This window comes from Astyanax mexicanus, chromosome 13, assembly GCF_023375975.1.
Source record: "Astyanax mexicanus isolate ESR-SI-001 chromosome 13, AstMex3_surface, whole genome shotgun sequence".
In the NCBI taxonomy this organism is placed as follows: domain Eukaryota; kingdom Metazoa; phylum Chordata; class Actinopteri; order Characiformes; family Acestrorhamphidae; genus Astyanax; species Astyanax mexicanus.
This window is the reverse complement of record NC_064420.1, coordinates 45,067,365-45,087,963: the sequence shown is the minus strand read 5'-3', so window position 1 is coordinate 45,087,963 and position 20,599 is coordinate 45,067,365. Positions and strand designations below refer to the sequence as shown.

The following is a 20,599-nucleotide window of genomic DNA, read 5'->3' as shown; positions in this document are numbered from 1 at the left end:
CAAGATGGAGAAGATGAGCATGCTGGTGAAAGGTAACATGGAGCAAGCACAAGCCAATCAGAAGAAGTGGTATGATGCAGCTTCAAGAAAGCGAGAGCTGAAGGTGGGGGAACAGGCACTCATCCTGCTGCCAACATCTGATACCAGCCTCCTAGCAAAGTGGCAAGGTCCGTATGAGGTGACGAAGCGGCTGGGACAGACAAACTACGAGCTCTACCTGCCTGATCGGAAGAAGACCACCCAGACCTTCCACATCAACATGCTGAGGCGCTGGCAAGATGGTGCGACCTCTGAGCAGTTATGGCTGAGGGCTGTAGAGGACGAGGAGGAGTGTGAAGAACAGTACTTCCCTGGAGCTCAAGAAGGTACAGCGTCAGTATCACTCTCTCACCTTTCACACCAGCAACAACAAACACTGCAACAAGTCATCCCAGAGGGACTGTTCAAGGAAGAGCCGGGGCGCACAGACCTGATTGAGCACTCCATCAAGCTGAATAAGACAGAACCAATCAGACAGACCAGCTGCAGGGTTCCAGCAAGACTCATCCCGAACCTGAAAAAAGAAGTCCAAGACATGCTGGACATGGGGGTGATCAAACCTTTGACCAGCGAATGGTGCAGTCCAGTGGTCCTGGTTCCAAAAAAGAATGGAGAGCTGAGGTTTTGTGTGGACTTTTCTAAGCTGAACAGTGTCTCTGCATTTGATCCATACCCCATGCCACGAGCTGATGAACTGGTGGAACGGCTAGGAAGGGCCAAGTACCTGACTACATTGGATATGTGCAAGGGATATTGGCAAGTGCCATTGCATCACCAGTCAAGGAAGCTGACAGCATTTCGAGCACCCAGTGGACTATATCAGTTCACGGTAATGCCGTTCGGTCTGCACGGGGCTGCAGCAACCTTCCAGCGACTCATGGACAGAGTACTGAGGCACATGGAGGACTTCACCGCGGCCTACATTGACGACGTTGTCATCTACAGTGAGTCGTGGGGCGAGCACGTGGAGCATGTGGCTAGGGTGCTCGCAAAGCTGAAAGAGGCAGGGCTCACCATCAACCCAGAGAAATGCAGCATGGCACAGCCTGAGGTCTCTTACCTGGGATATGTCCTGGGAAACGGTGTACTACGCCCTCAAGTTGACAAGGTGGAGGCAGTTCGGAACACCCCGATCCCCACAACGAAGAGACGGGTCCGATCCTTCCTGGGTCTGGTGGGGTGGTACCGGAGGTTCATCCCGGACTTCTCCAGTGTTTCAGCACCTCTCACAGAACTCACAAAGAAAGATCATCTGCAAAAGGTCACCAGACACCGGAGTGTGACCAGGCTTTTGAGACGCTGAAGTCACGATTGTGTTCAGCACCTGTGCTATGGAGTCCAGACTGGGAGCGGCCGTTTTTGGTGCAGACTGATGCATCAGGAGTTGACCACACCACCCACACTACCACAATTTTATACGAGACGAATCAAAATATCCTGCAAAGTCTGTCTTGGGCTTTTAACCTAAATTATTCTGTATTACTGCACTACCTCATATCTACGGCTGGTTACTGTCATGTTTTTTGTTTATATATTTATGTATATTCTTTTTTCAACTTTTTTTATTGTATTTATCTTATAAGGTATAGTTAATATTTCAAATCTCAGTTAGAATCTTCTGTAGTCGTATATTTCTGACTGTACCTCCCCTATTGTTTGTTTCTACTGTGTTGTGTAACTGCTACTGGCTGCTAAATTTTCTTCGGGATCAATAAAATATCGCAGTAAAACATGCATTGGAGTGGGAGCCTCACCATATAGGAAACACAACTGAAGGGCATACTAAAAGTAATCATGGTTAATCGACTATTCAGGAAAATAATCACCAGATTAATCGACTACTAAAATAGTCATTAGTTGCAGCCCAAATTCTAACTAATATCTGGTAATTAATTTATTTTAATTCAATAGTTTCTGTGTGTGTCTTCACTCTGCAGGCGTTACTGGGTTGGGAGGACTGTGTGACCGCTCTGCTGTCCCACAATGCCTCAGTCGTGAGTCGAGATGTTCGAGGACGCACTCCGATCCACTTGGCTGCTTCTTGTGGCCACGCTGAGATTCTGTCCAGCCTGCTGTCTGCTGCTGACCACTCCCACCCACAAGATCCAATCACTGACCGCCATGGCTTCACGCCTGCACACTGGGCAGCCTATCATGGTAAGAAAATAACTGATTGTTCTGATTGTGTATTGATTTACTCTCTACAGTTTCCTTAAAGATCTACTATTTCTCTTTAAGTAAATGTGTATTTAACAATAAAAAGCCTCCGTGTATCTTTATTCATTTATTTTTTCCCATCATGATGTAAAATAACTTGTCTTTTATTTTGGCAGGTCATGAAGACTGTTTGGAAGTTGTACTTGAACTTAAACCATGTAGTATTCAGGAGGGAAGTCCCTTCACCCCACTGCACTGTGCTCTGTAAGTCTAGTGTTTTTACCTGTTCTTTGAGAAGAATAACTAGTCCTGTGTTTGATCAAAAGTCTCATGATGTCTTCTCGTGTCCCATAACAGAATTAATGGCCATAGTGGTTCTGCAGAGATGCTCTTGAACTCAAGCTTTGGCACATCACTGGTCAATACCGGTGATGCCAAAGGAAGGTGGGTACAAGAATTGCTGGAAATATTTGGAAATATAAAGGCCTAATTGCCATTTGAAGTCATTGAGTGCATTTAAGCTAAAATGTTAATGTTATCAGGAAGAGAAGTAAAGCTAGTGACAAGCTAAATAACCTTAGCATCAAGCTAGCTAACCTTAGTGATGCGCTTGCTAAATTACTAATGTTACCAGGGAGAGAGCTACTGTTAGTGGAGAGCTAGCTAACTTAAGCTGCCAGATAGCTAACCTTAGCGATGAGCTGTTTGATGGCAAATTGTGATTTTAGATGTTGTTTATTTTTTTGGGTCTTCGGCTCTAGCGGTCTTGTCTACGACACTGTAGTCCTTTAAACATCAGATAACAATTCAGACAATGATGAACAGTAATGCCTTTTAAAATCACAAGCCCTCCCGTTTACCCAAACTGTAGTAATATGATTTTTGTCTGTCTTTAATTGCTGTAATTTGTGCTTCCTGCAGGACCGTGCTCCATGCAGCCGCCGTAGCAGAGGATGTTGCCGGGTTGCAGCTTATTCTGAGAATGGGGGCTGAAATTAATGCTGTGGACCACTCGGGCCGCTCTGCACTAATGGTTGCTGCTGACAAGGGCAGGAGTGCTGCTGTGGGTAAGAACTGCTTTAAGATCTTTTGGTTGCTACAATTATGTTCACTGTTAACTAATTTTTTTTTTTTTTTTTTTGTTATACATCTATATCTACACTTAGCTGTCCCCTCTATCCATCCACCACACTCACTGCACGCTCTCCTTCCGCCCATTCAACCCTAACGCCACCCTCTCCAACCATTCAGTACGTTTACTAATGCCCATCCACTCATCCGTCTACTAGTGCATCTCAAAAAAATAAAATCCGGACAGGATTAGTTTCTCAATTTTTCTCTTTTATGGGTGTCCTCTGTAATCCCTGTCCGGATTGACCATGTACATGTTTTTCTCGTCATTTTTTTTCGTCCTTTGAGAAAATTACAGGTTGAATTATCTACTGTTTTTCGCTGAACTCAGTGGGCCTTCGGTAATCTGAATTTAGTCTCCTTGCGTTTAATAAAATAGATATTTGTTCACTGCTACACACCATAATTACACTTTGGGTGCACGTTTTCATGGAGATCCACGTAAACACAACAGCGAGTGGGAATTAAGGAGCTACTGAACACGATGTTGCATGACCGGAGAACCAGTGAGTTTTTAGGCTTTTTTTAATTGCAGTCCGGATACAAGACCTTTATCACTGAGTAGATGTGTGACATTTTTCACAGACGTCCCCCTGAGAAACTAATCCAGTTAAGGCTTAAGATGTATTACAGAGTGATATATTTTAATCATTTATTTATTTTATTGTTGATTATGGCTTACAGCCAATGAAAACTCCAAAATCTGCTTAAATTTGATTATATAAGATCAATTTGTACTTTTGGCAACGGGGTGTCCTGCTGGGAAATGAAATCCGCATGGCATGATACTTTTCAATGATATACTATTCAAATTGTTTGAGATGCATTAGTTTCTCCCACTATATCGACTCCAACCATCCATTCACTGTAGCCAGTCCATCTACTCTTTCTATCCTCCACTTACAATTACATTGACCCTTTTTGTCTATTATACCTACTCTGTCCATCCATTTATTGTACCCGCAATATCCATTTGCTACAACCACTCCGTCTCCTTTGATCCTTGGTGAATTCTTTACATCCATCCAAACAATCCCCCATCCATCTACTGCATTCACAGCATCCACTATCATAGTAGTTGGCACCAGGGATGTTTCAGTGCCTTATATTTTTTTTTAATATACAGCTTCTATTAGTTACTGAATAATTTATTGTGATTAATCTATATGCAGTTCAGGAGATTAAATGGCCTGTTTTGATTTTCTTGCAATATGTAAGCATACCTGAAGATAATCTGTTCATATTGTTGTTTGCAGCCCTGCTGCTGCACAGAGCCAAAGCAGACCTGTCTATACTGGATGAAAATAAGAACACCGCCCTGCATCTGGCCTGCAGCAAGGTATGACCAGCCTTCAGCTTCACATTGCTTTTATTGATCAGTATCTGTTGGTTGTATTTAAACAAGGACATCTGTCACCTGCTGACGAACGTTCCTGTACTGCCTTTAGGCTCATGAGATGTGTGCCATGCTGATCTTGAAAGAGATTCACAATCCCGTTCTCATCAATGCAACCAACAGTATGCTACAAATGTAAGTTCTGTTCAATGTATTTTTCCTTAATGCTATATTTTAGCCGCTAACCACATCGCTAGTTCCTTATCCGTTCTGAGGTGAGTATATCGGACTGTAGCCTGCATGTTTACTGTGTTAAAACAAGCTACCTGGGATAAATTGCTAGCTGATAGCGCCCTGGGTTATTGGAACACTCAGGGTTCCTCAGTCTAGTGCTATCAAGCGGCATTTGCTAGCGCTAAGTGCTGCTGCTAACTAAACTAAAATACTGCAAATCTATGCTTACTATAAATAAACAGAAGCACTTTTCTCACTCAAATAGTTTTCAGAGCTTGTTTGACTTATTTATATCAAGCGAAACCTGCTTGAATTAACAGGGAAACAATATTATTGGTCCCTACTATTGGTGCTATACTTCCGCTTTATAATCCAGTGTGCTTTGTATGAAAATAGACCAGAAAATCGACGTTCATTGATGGCGCTTATAATCCTATAAGCGCCTTATAGTCTGTAAAGCACGGTAAATTTCCTGCTTTTTTTTATTATTATTTTTAGGCCTCTTCACATAGCAGCCCGGAATGGCCTGGCCACAGTAGTTCAGGCTTTGCTGAATCGTGGAGCCACAGTGCTGGCAGTGGATGAGGAAGGTAAGCACTATGCTTCAAATTATCCCTTGAGGCACCACACACACCCTAGTAAAGAAAATCAATACTTTAAAAGTTGAAAGTCTGTCATTTTGAACAATTTTAACAACTTTACGACTGCACTTGAGGATACTTTTAAAGACAATCAAACACATTGTGATGAAACTGGCTCTCATCAGGAGCGCCCCAGGAAAGGAAGAGCAAGAGTTTTCTCTGTTGTACAGGAAACCACAAGTTAACAGCTCCCCAGATAAGAGCACCTAAATGCTTCAGAGTATTTTGGTTTGTTTAACACTAAGTTACTACAAGATTCCTTATGTGTTTCTTCATAGTCTGGGTGACTTCAGTTTAAAAAAATTTAAATAAAAAAAAAATAAGAAGGTGTAAAAAAAAAAAAAAAAAAAAGGGTAAAAATATACAGTAATTCCATTTCTGACCGCCTGTGTCTGCGTATTTCAGGTCATACCCCTGCCCTGGCATGCGCCCCCAACAAAGCAGTGGCTGACTGCCTAGCTCTCATTCTCTCAACCATGAAGCCTTCTTCCTCCTCCACCGCCTCCTCCTCCCCCTCGTCTCCCAGCCTGAACCTGCTCAAACACTGCGGCATCACGGCCGCCTGCCCCCCTCTGCCCAACGGAAGCCTTCGCCACACTTACGGCAAGGATCGACACGGCGCCACCATCGGCCTGGACGGCTGCCTGACCGAGTGAGGCGTTCCCTGGAAATGTACAACACTCAGAATACCAGTTCTTTGTGTTTGAGTGTGTGTGTGTGTGTGTGTGAGAATGTGTGTATATGTTCGTATGGATGCTCAGTTTGGTCTTCTCTCCTTTAGACACCTAGTCAAAACGATATGCAATTACAGCCACATAACCCTCCTGCCCCATTTATCACCAGGTTTTCTTTAGCCTTTAGTCGAAGACGACGAGGAATTAATAGAATTGGTTTTATTTATTTGTGGTAGTTCTTGATGACCATTTTGTTTTTCAAGTCAAGAATCTGATATTCCAAGCCATCTATTGTAGTAGGATTTACATGAGTGCTAACTAAGTGGTTTTAGGACTTTTTCCTTTCTTGTTTTTTTTTTTTTTTTTTTTTTTAATAATTTAAGCCCAGTTTACTTGGCTAAGGTTAGTATTATGCATCTGCATCTTCTCGGTCACAGTGGCGACAAGCGTGCGGTTTTCATATCATGCTTCCCATGTCTTGAGAAGCTGTGGCCTTGCGTAGGAATTTACAGCCTGTCCTGTTAAACGGGTCACTCTAAACTAGCATGAAGGTGCGGGCCAGGAGTTAGATGGGCTTAAATTTTTTTCTTTGTGTGTGTGGTTGAGAGTCTAGGTGTTTGTGGTATGTGGTGTGTTTTCTCTTTTTTTTTTTTTTTCTTTTTCTTTTTTTTTCTTGATTTGTTTGGTATGTGGTACAGTCCAACCAGATTTCCATCCCATACTTGATTCGATTTTTCTTTTTTTTTTTTTTTTTTTTTTTTTTTGGAAAAAGCTTGTGCATTGTATGTCGGGTGCAATCAAATTTAGCACAAATGAGGAAAAAAAATACTTTGTTTTTGACAAGGGAAAAACCATACAACCTTAAGCCAAACGACCAATGACCTCTGGGTTGGAAAGGTCAAAAATGGTGCATGTTTACTGTAGTGTGTGTGTGTTTGTTTTTTTTTTTTTTTTTTTTTTTTTTTTGTTTAGTGAGGAAGGAATAAGCTGGGGACATTGCAATAGGTTTACACAGAACATTATATTTGTTACTCCAGATCACTGCTTTAAAAAAAAATACCGTTTAAAACAGGAAAAGCAGCGAGAAGAGTAATACTCGTGTGTACCATCAGCTATTAGATAAACTGAGGAGGAATTGATGAAAGCACAAGCTACAGCGCGGGTGGGGTGGGCGGCGTTGGCCTGTTAAAATTGAAATTGTGGTGTACAGCACTTGCTCCTTGGGACCACCTCTTTATTAACATTTTGTATTTTTTTTTTTTTATTATAATATCTCAAGCGAACACTTCATTTCGGGAGGAAGCAGGAGAGAACAGTTGAAAGCTGCTAGCTTGAATCTCCATGTAGTGCGTATTATTCTATTTCTTTTCTTTTTTTTTCTTTTTTTTTTTTTTCTAGTATTATGAATATAATTTATATATATATTTCCCCCCTCTATAGCAGACCATATCAAAGCCTAACAACATCTAACTATAATGTCTTGTATTGCATTGAGCTGCTTTTTGCAGTGCCTTTTCCTCCAGAGCTCTTTTTTTTTTTCTCTTCAATGGTCCAGTCAGTTAGATTTGACACCATTCGTTCACAGCTTAAGTGGTGCTTCCTCTTACACAGTACGTTAACTCTTTAACTTTAGCCATATGGAGCATTTTTGTTGAAGCGTTTTGCTGTTAAAAAGGAGTTAATTTTGACTCAGTTCTCAGTGTTTTTATTAAGGAGTGACTTCACTAGTAGGTGCTCTGTGGGAAAGAGCTTATGTTTTTCTGAGCAGCTTTTCTCTGTCAGGGAGTGAATGGCTTTAACTTCTGCAGTTCATACACTTTCAAATATACACAAGAACATTCGCGCAAACGAAAGTCGCCATTTGTGTGATGTTGAATATGATGATCTGGCTAATTTTTCTAATTTTTTTTTTTCCCTGTTTATCGGTATGACCAAAGTTTTTGTTCGTTCGTACGTTCATTCTTTTCCTTAATCGTCTTTTTGATGATCTGGTTTAAAAAAGAAAACAGTTTTAAAAAGGACATTGTGCGTCTTTCACTTGTTGAAAATCTTTTAAAGCAGCATGTTGTGTCCCCCCACTTTTTTCTTCTTTTTTTTTTTTTTTTTTTTTTTTTTTTGTACGAAATGCTTCCTTATTGCCAAAGGTAGATTAATTAACTGTTCAATGTACGAATGTGCTTCCTTTCTTCATTTTACGTCTAAGCCACAAAATTTCCGAGAGTAGATTGGGGCCGGAAAATATCCTCCACTAATATCCCTTTCATTTGCAGAACATGGACATGCAATATTTGCTTGAGTAGTAAAGAGACAATCAATTGAAAGGGCTTTTAATTTCCTCTCCTCTATTATTATTATTATTATTATTATTATTATTATTATTGTTATTACTATGAATAAATAAATGGCTCACTTTTCATAATGCATTTAAACAGCACAGGTGAGACATTCAGACCTAAAGTACGTTATAAATGGAAATCTACAATTTTTAAGCTAAATTAGACACTTTGGCCTTTAAGATCTGCTTCTAATTCAAGTGTAGGCTTTACTTTTTGGACTTTTCCTGTGTTTTCATTATTGGTGAGTAGGCAGTCATCAATATAGGGGGCGCTTTAAAGACTTTATTTGAAATTACAGAGAATCAACTTGCTTTATACAGTGGAGCTCAGCTACAGGCCTGAGATAAAGCACTTGTTTGGCTGCTTGATTTTTATTTATTTTTTTGGAAAAAAAGGCACTTTTCCGTATCCTATTGGTAAAACTATTTCTGGTTTTTAATGCAGCTTAAATGAGTTCAAAAACAGAAGCTGTATTTGGAAGTTTACGGATACTGATCCAAAAGTGAAATTAGACTTTAGTATAGGCACTCAGGTCAGCGTGATGTTGTTATAAGCAATTAATATAGATTAGCACTGCCAGCTGTTGTATTGATGGATTGAATTTTACAAGCTAGATTAAATTATTGAAGGATTAAATCTGTCTGGAGGGTGCACATAAATGGATTTAGCTTTGTTTTGTGACTTATGGATTGGAATTGAGGCTGTGCTCAGTGATGAGCAGTCAGCTGTGGGGCTGTAGGTTATTGTGTATAATGAGGGCGACACTTGTTGGCTGAATCAACTTCTTGACAACAGATAAAAACCTAAATACGATAATACCCTTTCTAAAATATATGATCAATTGTGCCATAAGAATTTTTTCATCTCTCTGCCTTTTATTTGATTGAGTTTGGGGTAATCGTAGTGCATAAATTAAGTTCAATATTTTTGTGATCTCACCTTAAACAAGTTAGAAGTAACTTTTTTTTTTTTTAAACAATATAAATCGATCAGCTGTAACATTACCACCACCTGACAGGTGAAATTAAACTATTGATTGTCTTGTCGTCTGCAGTGGCAACAGGTCAGTGATGTGATTTTCAAGTAGGCCCCTCCTCACAAATTACAGGTCTATTTCAGATATCTTGTCTTTGGGTTTGGAAAATGGCACTACATACATTGAACTTTTTATTAGGGATCTTTGATGCCTCAAATGGTCAAATCAGTTGTGGTTGCACAAGGGTGAAGGCCAATTTCTACTTGTGCATCAAACCTATGGCATAGCCTATGCGTATACAGCGAGAGTGTTGTATGTAGTACAAGCATGTTTATAATTCTGCGTGCGCGTATCAGTGGCTTTGCGTCTCTCTGCAGTTTAAACCGTGAAGGTGGGAGGGTGTGAGCAGGAACACAAGGCCCGTCGGACCAATCACAGCTGCATCTGTCTGTCTAAGCCCTATCCGGAAGGGATTCGTTTCTCAGGGGGATATAATATATAAAATATTTCACATTTTCAAACTCTTGTGTCCGGACTGCAATTGAAAAAAAAAACAAAACAGGAGGATCATCGAGAAAGCCGAAACCATGGAGTTCAGCGAAAAACAGTAGATAATTCTGCCTGTAATTTTCTCAGAGGATGTCAGAGAAACACGTACATGGTCCTTCTGGACGAGAAAAAATCCTAGAGGACCCCCATAAAAGAGAAAAGTACCCCATGTACCCCTATAAAAAACTAATCTTTTCTTCATTGAGCTTTATAGTTACATTTCCAGTGAGGTGGGAGTCGAGCTATGGCGTTTGGTAAATGGCGATGCGTAGGTTCGGTGCAGAAGTATAAATTGTCTGTAAAGGGGGAACACCTCAATAGTAGGAAGGTGGTGCTAATGTTATGGCTGATCTGTTGTTTTATATTGGTCTATAAAAATGTATCAGTGCAAACCTTTTAAGTAAACAATCCATTTGTCACAATCAAAAAGGTCTAAGAAGTAAAATGTGTCTCTTCGCAAGGCCAGTAATCTGTTAATTGGCAAAAAAATAAAGTCTTTTAGCATTTGATAAAATGATGCCTTAACTGTGTCAAGAGGAGGAGGGTTTGAGTGCATTTCCTTTTGTTTTTGCTGTAATGATGTGGAGTAACATGCATGTCCATGGGGTTCTGAGGGTGATCTTGCAAATTTTTAGACACACCAATCAAGCTATGATGCTTGCAATGAATTGTAAGCAAAAAATAAGTAGATTATTAAAAAAATAAAATAAAAAAAGTTTGCGTGAAGTTAAAACTAGAACAGCCTTTTAAACGTTGCATCCGATTAGCAGAAAATGGGGATAGATAAGATGTAGCTACTTCAGACTGTGTCTTAATGGTGTAAGTGTGTGTGTGTGTTGTTGTGTCTGTGCTGTGTGTCTAGCTTATTACTCTCAAAGGTGGTGTGTGGACTGATGGAATGTCTAATTTACCTCAGTGGACTTCAGTGTCCCTTCTACTTGAAGACACGTCCGTTTAAGGCAATATATATACATATATATGAATATAAATACCTATTTGATTTATGCTATGTCCTATTTATCTCGAGCTACTTGCCTTAAGAGGAAATGGTGTACTCAACAAGCAGTTGCAGCACTTGAGAGATGATGAGGAGGAGGAGGAGGAGGATGAGGGTGAGGAGGATTTTTCTGAATTTTGGGTCTGCTATTTGTCTGACCCCAATATTGTCAAGAAGCACACATCTATTGGGTTTGTTTTTTTTTTGTGTTTTATTTTTTTTCCTGCAGAGAAAGTAATATACATTTATATACATATAAACACAAACACACATTGCCACACACTATATATGTTTAATGATGGGTCACATGACTTTATCTATCACCAACTAACTAGGTAACATCCTCTCTTTTGTTGTGTGTGTGTGTGTGTGGTGATGGATGAATAGACCAGTGGGTGGGTTTGTATGTGTGTAGAGTATTTTTTTTATTTTTTTTTTTTCTGCTTTCAGTCACAGTCACGTGGTACTATTTGTTGTATATCCAGAGTTTAGCAGCTGTAAGCCAGTCAGTTATTCTATCTGAAGTCTATCAAGTTTAGTCGTGAACTGTGCTTCGTTTCCTTACTTTTACAGTGTATCTATCTAGTTTGTAGTTGTTTCTTTTTGTCTAAACAACACAAAAATCGACTGTTTTTACCCTTTAAATCCCCCAAAAAACTGACAAAAAAACCCACTGCAAACATAACATACCTCTGACTAGTAGTACATCCATATAGGACAAAAGGGGCAAAGGACTTCCACCCAAGAAACCTTTTCGCAAAGAGCAAATAAATAGGAATGATACAAGGAATAGAACTTACCGAAGTGAATCGCATCAAGACCAAACGGAGCGTAAAGACTGGAGCAGAGATTCGTATTACTTTTGTATTGTATGTTTGAGAGCTATTACATTGTGTGTGTGCACACACCCATAGAGATGCACTACTGTGTCCTTGCGGAATGATGCGGCAAGGTTTTAATAACGTGTATGTGTGTATATATAAGCTGTTTGGTTACAATATTACATCACTTTAATACTTTTAATTGTAACAAATGAATGAAGGCAAATATTGTAAAGTTATTGTGAAGAATTTACTAAACAATCGTCAATATTGCTAAAGTCATAAGGCTGGTTTATACTTCTGCGTTGCCTACGGCGATCGTGAGTCAGTGAGACTGCGCCGCTCTGCAGTTTAAACAGCAAACTGGACCAATCACAGCTGCTGCTGTCTGCATCACGTAGTTACAGGGATTGGACAATGAAACCGAAATACCTGACATTTTAGTGTGGGAGGTTTCATGGCTAAATTGGAGCAGCCTGGTGGCCAATCTTCATTAATTGCACATTGCACCAGTAAGAGCAGAGTGTGAAGGTTCAATTAGCAGGGTAAGAGCACAGTTATGCTCAAAATATTGCAATGCACACAACATTATGTGTGACATACCAGAGTTCAAAAGAGGACAAATTGTTGGTGCACGTCTTGCTGGCGCATCTGTGACCAAGACAGCAAGTCTTTGTAATGTATCAAGAGCCACGGTATCCAGGGTAATGTCAGCATACCACCAAGAAGGACCAACCACATCCAACAGGACTAACTGTGGACGCTAACCCGGATTGTGTCCAAAAAAAACTAAAACCACGGCTGCTCAAATCACGGCTGCTCAAATCACGGCAGAATTACGGCAGAATTAGACAATAACTTATTGTGGTCTAAAACCAGGTGTTTCAGTTTCATTGTCCAACCCCTTTACCTTTCTGTGGAGGTACATGGCTACGTGCAGGGTACAGGTAGGCTATGTCGTATGTTCAAAGAAAAGTATAAATTAGTCTTAAGGCGCTGACACTGTTTCAAAGATCAAACAACTAAATCCTGTGTCATGCTGCTGCTACGGCATCAGCTGCCAGAGTCAGAGAGAACACAGTGTGCCACCCCCTCCCCCACCTCCTTGGTGGCAGTTGGAAAAGAGGCAGAGTGTGACTTAAAATAAAGTGAATTGGTGATGGGTTAAGTGGCAGGGAGAGCCATGTGTAAGCACTGTAAGTAAGTCATTAATATGTGGATAGTAGTACAGGAGATTCTGAAAGTTTAGAAAGCATTTATCTGGTTATCTTACCTCAAAACTAGGAAACAAATAACCGAGAAAGACAAAAGACTGTGCTTGTTGTGTTTGCGTGGTACAGTCGATTCCGTTAACGTTGTTGCGAAAGAATGAAATGACGAAAGAGAGCAAGTTCTGAGGCCTTTAAGAGAATGATGAGAGATTCTTTTTTTTATTGTAGGGTGCTGATGAACTACTACAAAAATTGATGTCCTTTTAACTTTTAGCTATAATAAGGGTTAAAAATCGTTCAATGCCACCATTGTAGCTTTTTTCTTTTTTTTTTTTTTCCCCCCTCCCTGATTTGATACGATAATCTTCCCCCTGACGTTAAATATGGTAAAATATGCGAATGATTGTTGTAAAACAGCTGCTTCAGTATTTAATTTTTTTTTATTATTATTTTTTTTTCTCAGACGCTTTTCTCGCGGCAGCTTATTTGATCACCGCCCTTAGTGATGATGATTATAATACAACCAACAGAGCCTGACTGGAGTAGTAGTTTTTATATACGAGGCCTATGGGGATCCCTTTAAACTCCATCCGATCATATGTGACAAAAGCTATGCAGGAATATATATACATATGTATGTGCATATATATTTTTGTTTTTTTTTCTTCAGACGAGAATTCGCATAGTGCCACAAGATTTATTATTCTTATTATTTATATAAAATTTTTTTGAACCAAATCAACAGAGCTATGAAGCGTAATTCTTCAACCTGAAACTGACCTTACTCGTTGCTCGTTGCTCGTTGGCATCAGCTGACCAAGCGTTTCATCTCAGCTAGTCCATATCACTGCTTTGTGTGGCATGCTGCTATATATTACTTTGGAGTCTGTAAGCATTTTCACTGTTTGTTTAATTTCCAAATCTACTACTATTACTAATATTCTTACTACTACTACTACTACTACGCCATGTGGTAAATATGTGGGATTGTGCCTTTTTGTTATCAAGTACATGCCACAGGGTATGGTCTTCCATTAATACCTTTTAGTGAGCCTTACGAATGAAGAAGAAAAAGAAAAAAATATGATTGGTATAATTTGTAGAAATCTCTCTGTCTATCCAAGTCATTCGGCTAGACATTTATGATGGATAAAACATGAATCTCGTGTCGTGAACAATCAGGAGCCTCTGAAACTGTGCAGTGGCTTTGCAGTGGACCTCGCGAAGGCAAATAAGTGACTAATCTCTGTAAATCTAATCCAACCTGATGGGTCTGTGCTAACTAGCGACTTCAATTCAGAAAAACGGACGAAATCCCGTGTAGTTTTACGACGTGTTACGAGTTCTTTAGTGAAGTGGACGTGTGCCGTGTTTTTTCCGTGTGGTCGTGCATTTGAAACAGAAATTTAAATAAATGGGTTGTAATTGTGTCTTGTAGAATGTCAGCATGAACTGTCCTCTCTATCTTGTGATCGCGTCCGTCGTAGTATCCACCTGAAACGGATTGGACTAAAGTGCAATAACTTGTGGTAACTTTTTTTTGTTTTTGTTTTATTTTTTATTTTATTTTATTTTTTTTGGAATCGTGCACCATAGCATCCTTAACGGAGGAGGAACATAAATCCTCGAGAATCAACCTTTTTTTTTTTTTTTTTTTTTTTTTGTCTGAGCAGGGTTTTTTTTGGTTTTGTTATTAGTTAAATAATTTCTGAGAATTTTTCAGGATTTCCGTTTAAACCTCTGGCTTTGCCTCCGTAAAAGTGGCACTTTCTCGTGGAATGTATAATAATAAAAAATACATTTATTAAAAAGAAAAAAGAAGACTTGGTGGAGACTGTGACAGGCATCTTAACCGTGTCAGTACTTGTAGACCTCTAGCTTTCTGCAACGATGACGTTTTTTGTATTTTTGTCATCGATTCGTTCGTTTAACTAGATGTTCTCCGCTCTCCTTCTCTCCAAAAGGACGTGTCGCGTTGATGTTACATCAGCATTCACAGCTCACAGGCGTGACTACTCGACCGCTTGTCGTGTGAATTTGTACGGAATTAAAATTTTTTTTTATTATTATTATTTTTTTATGTTTAAATACCAAAAATTGCCTAACAGTTTGCTTACTGATTTGGCCTGTTGTGGTACGAAATCGACTGATTTGATGATGGTTGTAGGTGGGTGTGGCCAGTTACTAGTGAATTAAGTGTGTTTCTTTTTAGCTTGTATGTTGATACAGTAATAATAAGAAGAATGGGATAATGGGAGTCTATTAGCAGTGTTTTTGGATGTGCATGAGAGCATTTAGATACGGTTAGTCTGGACAAAGCCTTCATCATAAGTCATAACTACCTATATGGGGATAAATTTGACACTGATTATCAGATCTAGGCCCGCCACAATAATTATTATTATTATTATTTTTTTTTTTATTTTTTTTTTGACCGAAATATAAAACAATATAAGGATTTTTTTTTTGTTTTACTTGGTGGGCAGAACCCAATCTATCTAAATAGTTCTGAATAGTTTACCGCTCTTTAAAAGATGGAAACCTCATTGTTATATTATCTAGAGATGCACATCAAATGAGAATATTTGAGAATAAATGAAAATTTTAGGGAAAAAATGTACTTAATTTTACTACATTTACACATCTCTTCAGTTAGACAGTTATTTACCACTTAACATTTCTAACCTCCCAGTAGATATACCAACTATCACTGTGATTTTATGATAAATTGGCAAAAAAGAGAAATTTAATTAGGTCTTTTTCATCAGAAATTGGCTATATGATGCAAATCACGATACAGAGGTTACAATTAAGTACACCACATTATATTGTGATGTACAGATTTGTTTAAATCTGAATAAATGATGAATTTACTTTTAAATCCCTTCAGAGCATCAAAGCAGGGGGATCTAACAACAAAGTTCTAGTGTGCGGGGCTTAAACACAAGACTAAAAGAACCACTTCTGACACCAATCTTTACATGTAAACGAATCAATATATATTCGAATGGTGTTTGAAAATCGTTATTTTTACAACAAAAAATTAAAATATGGTACGGTATCTGTATTTATTTAAACAATTTTACAGCCCTACTTTTTTTTGCATTCTCAGCCAAAAAAATGTCACTAAATAATTAGTAAATCCACAATCAACATATCACTGAAGTAAAATTTGTTTCTCATTATGACACTATTGCTTATTGCAGCTATTTTAAAAAAACACGGATATATATTATATTATCGTGGCGGGCCTAATTGAATCAAACATTCCATCACACCAGGGGAAGTTCAGTTGAGTTCAGCTCAGTATTTGGTGACCATGGTTAAAGAACTTTTTTTCATGTGTTGTTGTTTAAGACCAAAATATTGTAACTAGTTTGTACCTACTTTCAAGGTCCTTTATATTCCCCCCTCCTTTTTCTCCACCATAAGCAATCAATAATACTGAAGTGTTTGGAGCTGAACCGCAGCCGGTGAGCTCGCACTGCTTTTAGAAGATGAAGAAGAAGAAAATGTGTTTTGAGAAAAAAAATCTATTAAAAATAAACAAATAGTAGCCTAGTATTTTATCACACAGGACCAATCCATGTCTCTCTTTCTCTCTCTTTTTTGAGATGGCCAGTGACACACATGTTAATTTGATTTATTTCGTTCTAAAGAAGAGAAATAAATGAATAAATGACGTAAAAACAAGCAATACAATCAAGAGACAATTGTATATTTCGATATATTTCATATGATTTGATTGCTGGGTCACTTTTTTTGGCTCGTCTATTGCGTGGCACCTTAGGTAAACACCCTCTCCTCGCGACTGAACCTACAGTACTGAGAGAGCCTTACTTCAGTCAGACTGAATGTGAATTTGATATGTACAGGATTTGGCCATTTAAGAATGGGTGGGCTTTAATACACTGATCTCGTTGTCTCTCGTCATTTTGTCTCACGTGTATCGGATCCAGTATGGCGCGGACCCAAAGTCTATGAGACGTTTTTTGGGTTTTTTTTTTCCCCTCTTTTACTCTCTTGCTTTTTGATCTACATGCTTTTTGCTGTTACAAAAAAAAGGAGAAGCAAAAATAACTATGCTCTGATGGTGTCAGGCAGCACCCTGCGTGTGTGTGCGCGTGTGTGTGTGTGTATGTGTTTGCGTATAATTATATGTACGTATGTGAGTGCGTTTGTGTGAGAATCGCCTGGGGTCATGTATCAAACCTCGTATACCTCATCGACATATCTGCAAATACTCTCTCTCTCTCTCTTGTAATTTTCGTAATTCTGTCCTTTTTGTGTTCTGAAGAAAAAAAAAAGAATAAATAAGTTGGAGAAGATGCCATCACCAGCATGTGCTGAAAGCCTGGGACCACTACAGGGTCTGTGACATCACTCAAATTCTGTCAAAATCAGCCAATAAGATCATGACTTCATTTTTACTTGGTGGAAATTTTTGTTGTGCGTTTAAAAACACACCTCTGCCTCTGCTTAAAGCCTGACCTAAATATCTGAAACCAGATTCCCATTGATTTGTATTTGTGGCGCTTTTTTTTTTTTTTTTTTTAAATCTATTTGTTGTTGATGTTATTGACGAGTAGTAGCATTATTCCTACCTCTCTGCGTGTTACAGCTTGATGTATCAATTAGTTCACCCGTCGTGGTGATCAATGGAATACGTGTATGTATATGGAACAGATATATGTATAACTTATAACCAACAGGCGATAATATTGCATATGGAAACAAACAAAGTAAAATAAGGTGTGCTTGACTGTGTGTCTGTCGGTGTAACATGAGAATAAGTGAATTTTAAGTGTCTACACACAGCAGAGTACCACTGGAATGTGAAGCCAGACTGTATTAGAAAATGATTATATTTTATATTCTTTATGCTTTAATCATGCTTTTTGTTTATTCCCGTTTCATCGGCTCTGTTTACACCTGTTCGCTTTATGCGTGTTGAGTATCTGGATCATTTATCTGGATAAGGTTGTTTCTCAGAACCAATCCGATCTTTCGAGATGACTGTGCACACTGTTATTTGCAAGTGATCAGATTGGATTTGCCTGTCTGGACATCACAAACGTATATATCTGCATGAGTTGCTGTGGTGTGGAGGTCGGAGTTGGTAACTAGCTTTTGTCGCTCTTCTTGCACCAGCACACTTTTCTCACTCTGGATTTAATGAGGTTGTTATTTATTGTGTTCTGATTAACACCAAATCAGATCTAATTTTAAATCCGATCTCATTCTTAATCACATTTCAAACCTCCAAATTTGGTTTCTGGCTCCTTCAGACTATTGTAAGTCACACAGAAAAACACAGAGCATCCAGACTGAGACAAATGTGGTTTGGATCTGAAATAGCAAACTGATTTTAAATGAATTAATCTGTCATTTAATCTAAACATTAACCTGGATACAATCTAGATATGCCAAATTCAGATTTGTTCTGGCAGTCTGAACATTTAAAATCTTTGAAATCAGACTTTAAATGCACCTGACATGCATTTAAAATGCGTCTCGGACATGAAATATGTCTGTGACGTGAAATATGGCTGACGTCATGTAAAATTATTAATAGAGGCAGGTACATTGCAATTTTTTATTTGTTGCATTAATAAATACAGGAAGATTTAAACTTAAGGCAATAATTCAACATGCAACAATGATTTGATATTCTAAATATTGACCCTATAAATTCTTGAAATTCTGGTAAATATGCAAGGAAAACTGAGGAAAATATGTAGATGCGAGATGTAGCCTGATGACATGTATGGCTTAATATGCTTTATGTGACTTTAGCGGTAAAGATCGTATATCATGCAGCCTTGGTTTGTACGTGACGAGCGAATTTCCTCCATTCAGATTTCAGTCTGAGTAAACACGTGCACTTTATGCTTTGTAGTCAAACGCATCTCTGGTTAAAGTCTCATCAGGATACAATCCAGATACTAATCGCATGAAGTGATCAGGTGTGAACGGGGACGATAGGATTGAAATGATGTCATGTATGTTGCCTATTGCTCTATTGTCATACATAGACACTTTTTTTTTTTGTTTTTTAATCGTATTTACTTTTTTTTTTCTTTGTAAATTGTATTCACTAAAACAGGGAAGACTATCAGCCTATATATTCAGCTTTTATACCCTTCTCCCTCCTTATCTCTTCCTTTTTCCTCTTTTTTTTTCTCCCCCTCTTCATTTGCTGTTTATTTGCAACTTCAGACCCCCCCCCCCCTCCTTCTTTCCCACTTTCTCAATGTTCACTGTGAGCCCTCTGAATTCAAGTTTACAACTCTTCTTCATAGTGTGTGTGCGTGTGTGTGATTATATATAATCTTGGTGAGTTTCTGGGTTTGTGCAGGTGGGCGTGTGACTTTGGTACCGAAGCAACAACCTAATTTTCTACTGGCGGCAGGGGAAAGGGGGGGTGGGGATTGAAAGGGCATAGGTTGGAGTTCTACGTCTTTTTTTTTTTTTTTTTCTGATGGGGCATAATAAGAGTCCCCAAGCCTTACGCCAAGCCGTTCCAAAACACTGCGTCCATTAATTGTTATTATTATTAATAATATCTGAGCAGCATTAGCATTATTACCTCCCGCACATATGCACAAGTTTCTGGCATTGTCGATGGAGGAACTTTGGTGAATTTTCTTCTTCTAATTGTATTTTTTGGGTCCGAAATTCATCATAGTCTCTCTCTTGCACTTCTAAACCCCAAACTTGATGGACGGCCTCGCTCTTTCACACCCCGCCCAGCCTTGCCCCGCCCCTACCTGTGCCCCCTCAAAACCTCAAGCCATTCATTTTTGTGTGACAATGCAATCCTGAAAGCACTTTGCCTTGTTAATTCATAGTAGGAGCTTGTAAATGGTTAATTGTTACTAACAGATGTGAACATCTGTACATGTATTTAAGTAAGAAGGAGCATTTATCTTTGTTTGGAATTTGGCATTATATTCTACAGACTCGGTCTCTCTGACTTTAAAATATGTTAAAAAGAGGAAACCCATACATTTACGTTTGTCAGTTTCATAATATGCTGCAGCCAGTAGGTCTTGTCATTCAGTATTGTGGCTTAGGATTGGTTATGTTTGAAATAAAGTGCTATTGCTACGTAATGGTCGGTGTACTGTGTTTTTTTTTTCCTGTCTGTTTTGGATTAATCCAGCACTGTATGAATGAAGTGGATGGTTACGATTTCTGTTTTTACTTCCCTCTACGTAATACTTACTCCTCCTATTTCTAGTCAATGTGACCTTTGTTGTAAAAGCACTAAAGAAATAACGTTTAATTGAATTTGTTTTTTTTGTTTTTAAATAACCTTTAGCATAAATTTAAAGTGTAGACAAAATTTAAATATGTTGACCTATCAAATGACCTTGATTGATGTATAAGGGGCATTATGAGGTCTTTTTTTTTTTTTTTTTTTTTTTTTCCCTCCTTCCCCGATTCACTCATGCCTGTGCAACACAGACTAGTGCACTAATCACCACCGTGCCA

The 20,599-nt window shown here is 38.7% G+C and overlaps 1 protein-coding gene across 7 annotated transcripts in view; it reads left to right on the top strand.

The window, feature by feature from the left end:
- Positions 1-13,531, top strand: part of ankrd52a (ankyrin repeat domain 52a) — an 82,736-nt gene extending 69,205 nt beyond the window's left edge. For 4 of the 7 annotated variants that reach the window (XM_049462911.1, XM_049462912.1, XM_049462910.1 and 1 more), the window contains exons 21-28: positions 1,977-2,196; positions 2,373-2,460; positions 2,554-2,640; positions 3,118-3,263; positions 4,584-4,666; positions 4,776-4,858; positions 5,396-5,487; positions 5,944-13,531. In XM_049462911.1, the coding sequence (XP_049318868.1) occupies positions 1,977-2,196; positions 2,373-2,460; positions 2,554-2,640; positions 3,118-3,263; positions 4,584-4,666; positions 4,776-4,858; positions 5,396-5,487; positions 5,944-6,194 (1,050 nt within the window). In that variant the 3' untranslated portion in view covers positions 6,195-13,531. Of the gene's footprint in view, positions 1-1,976; positions 2,197-2,372; positions 2,461-2,553; positions 2,641-3,117; positions 3,264-4,583; positions 4,667-4,775; positions 4,859-5,395; positions 5,923-5,943 lie in introns of those variants that run through there. The other 3 variants (XM_049462915.1, XM_049462913.1, XM_049462914.1) reach the window with 3 other exon arrangements.
- Positions 13,532-20,599: the final 7,068 nt, after the last annotated feature.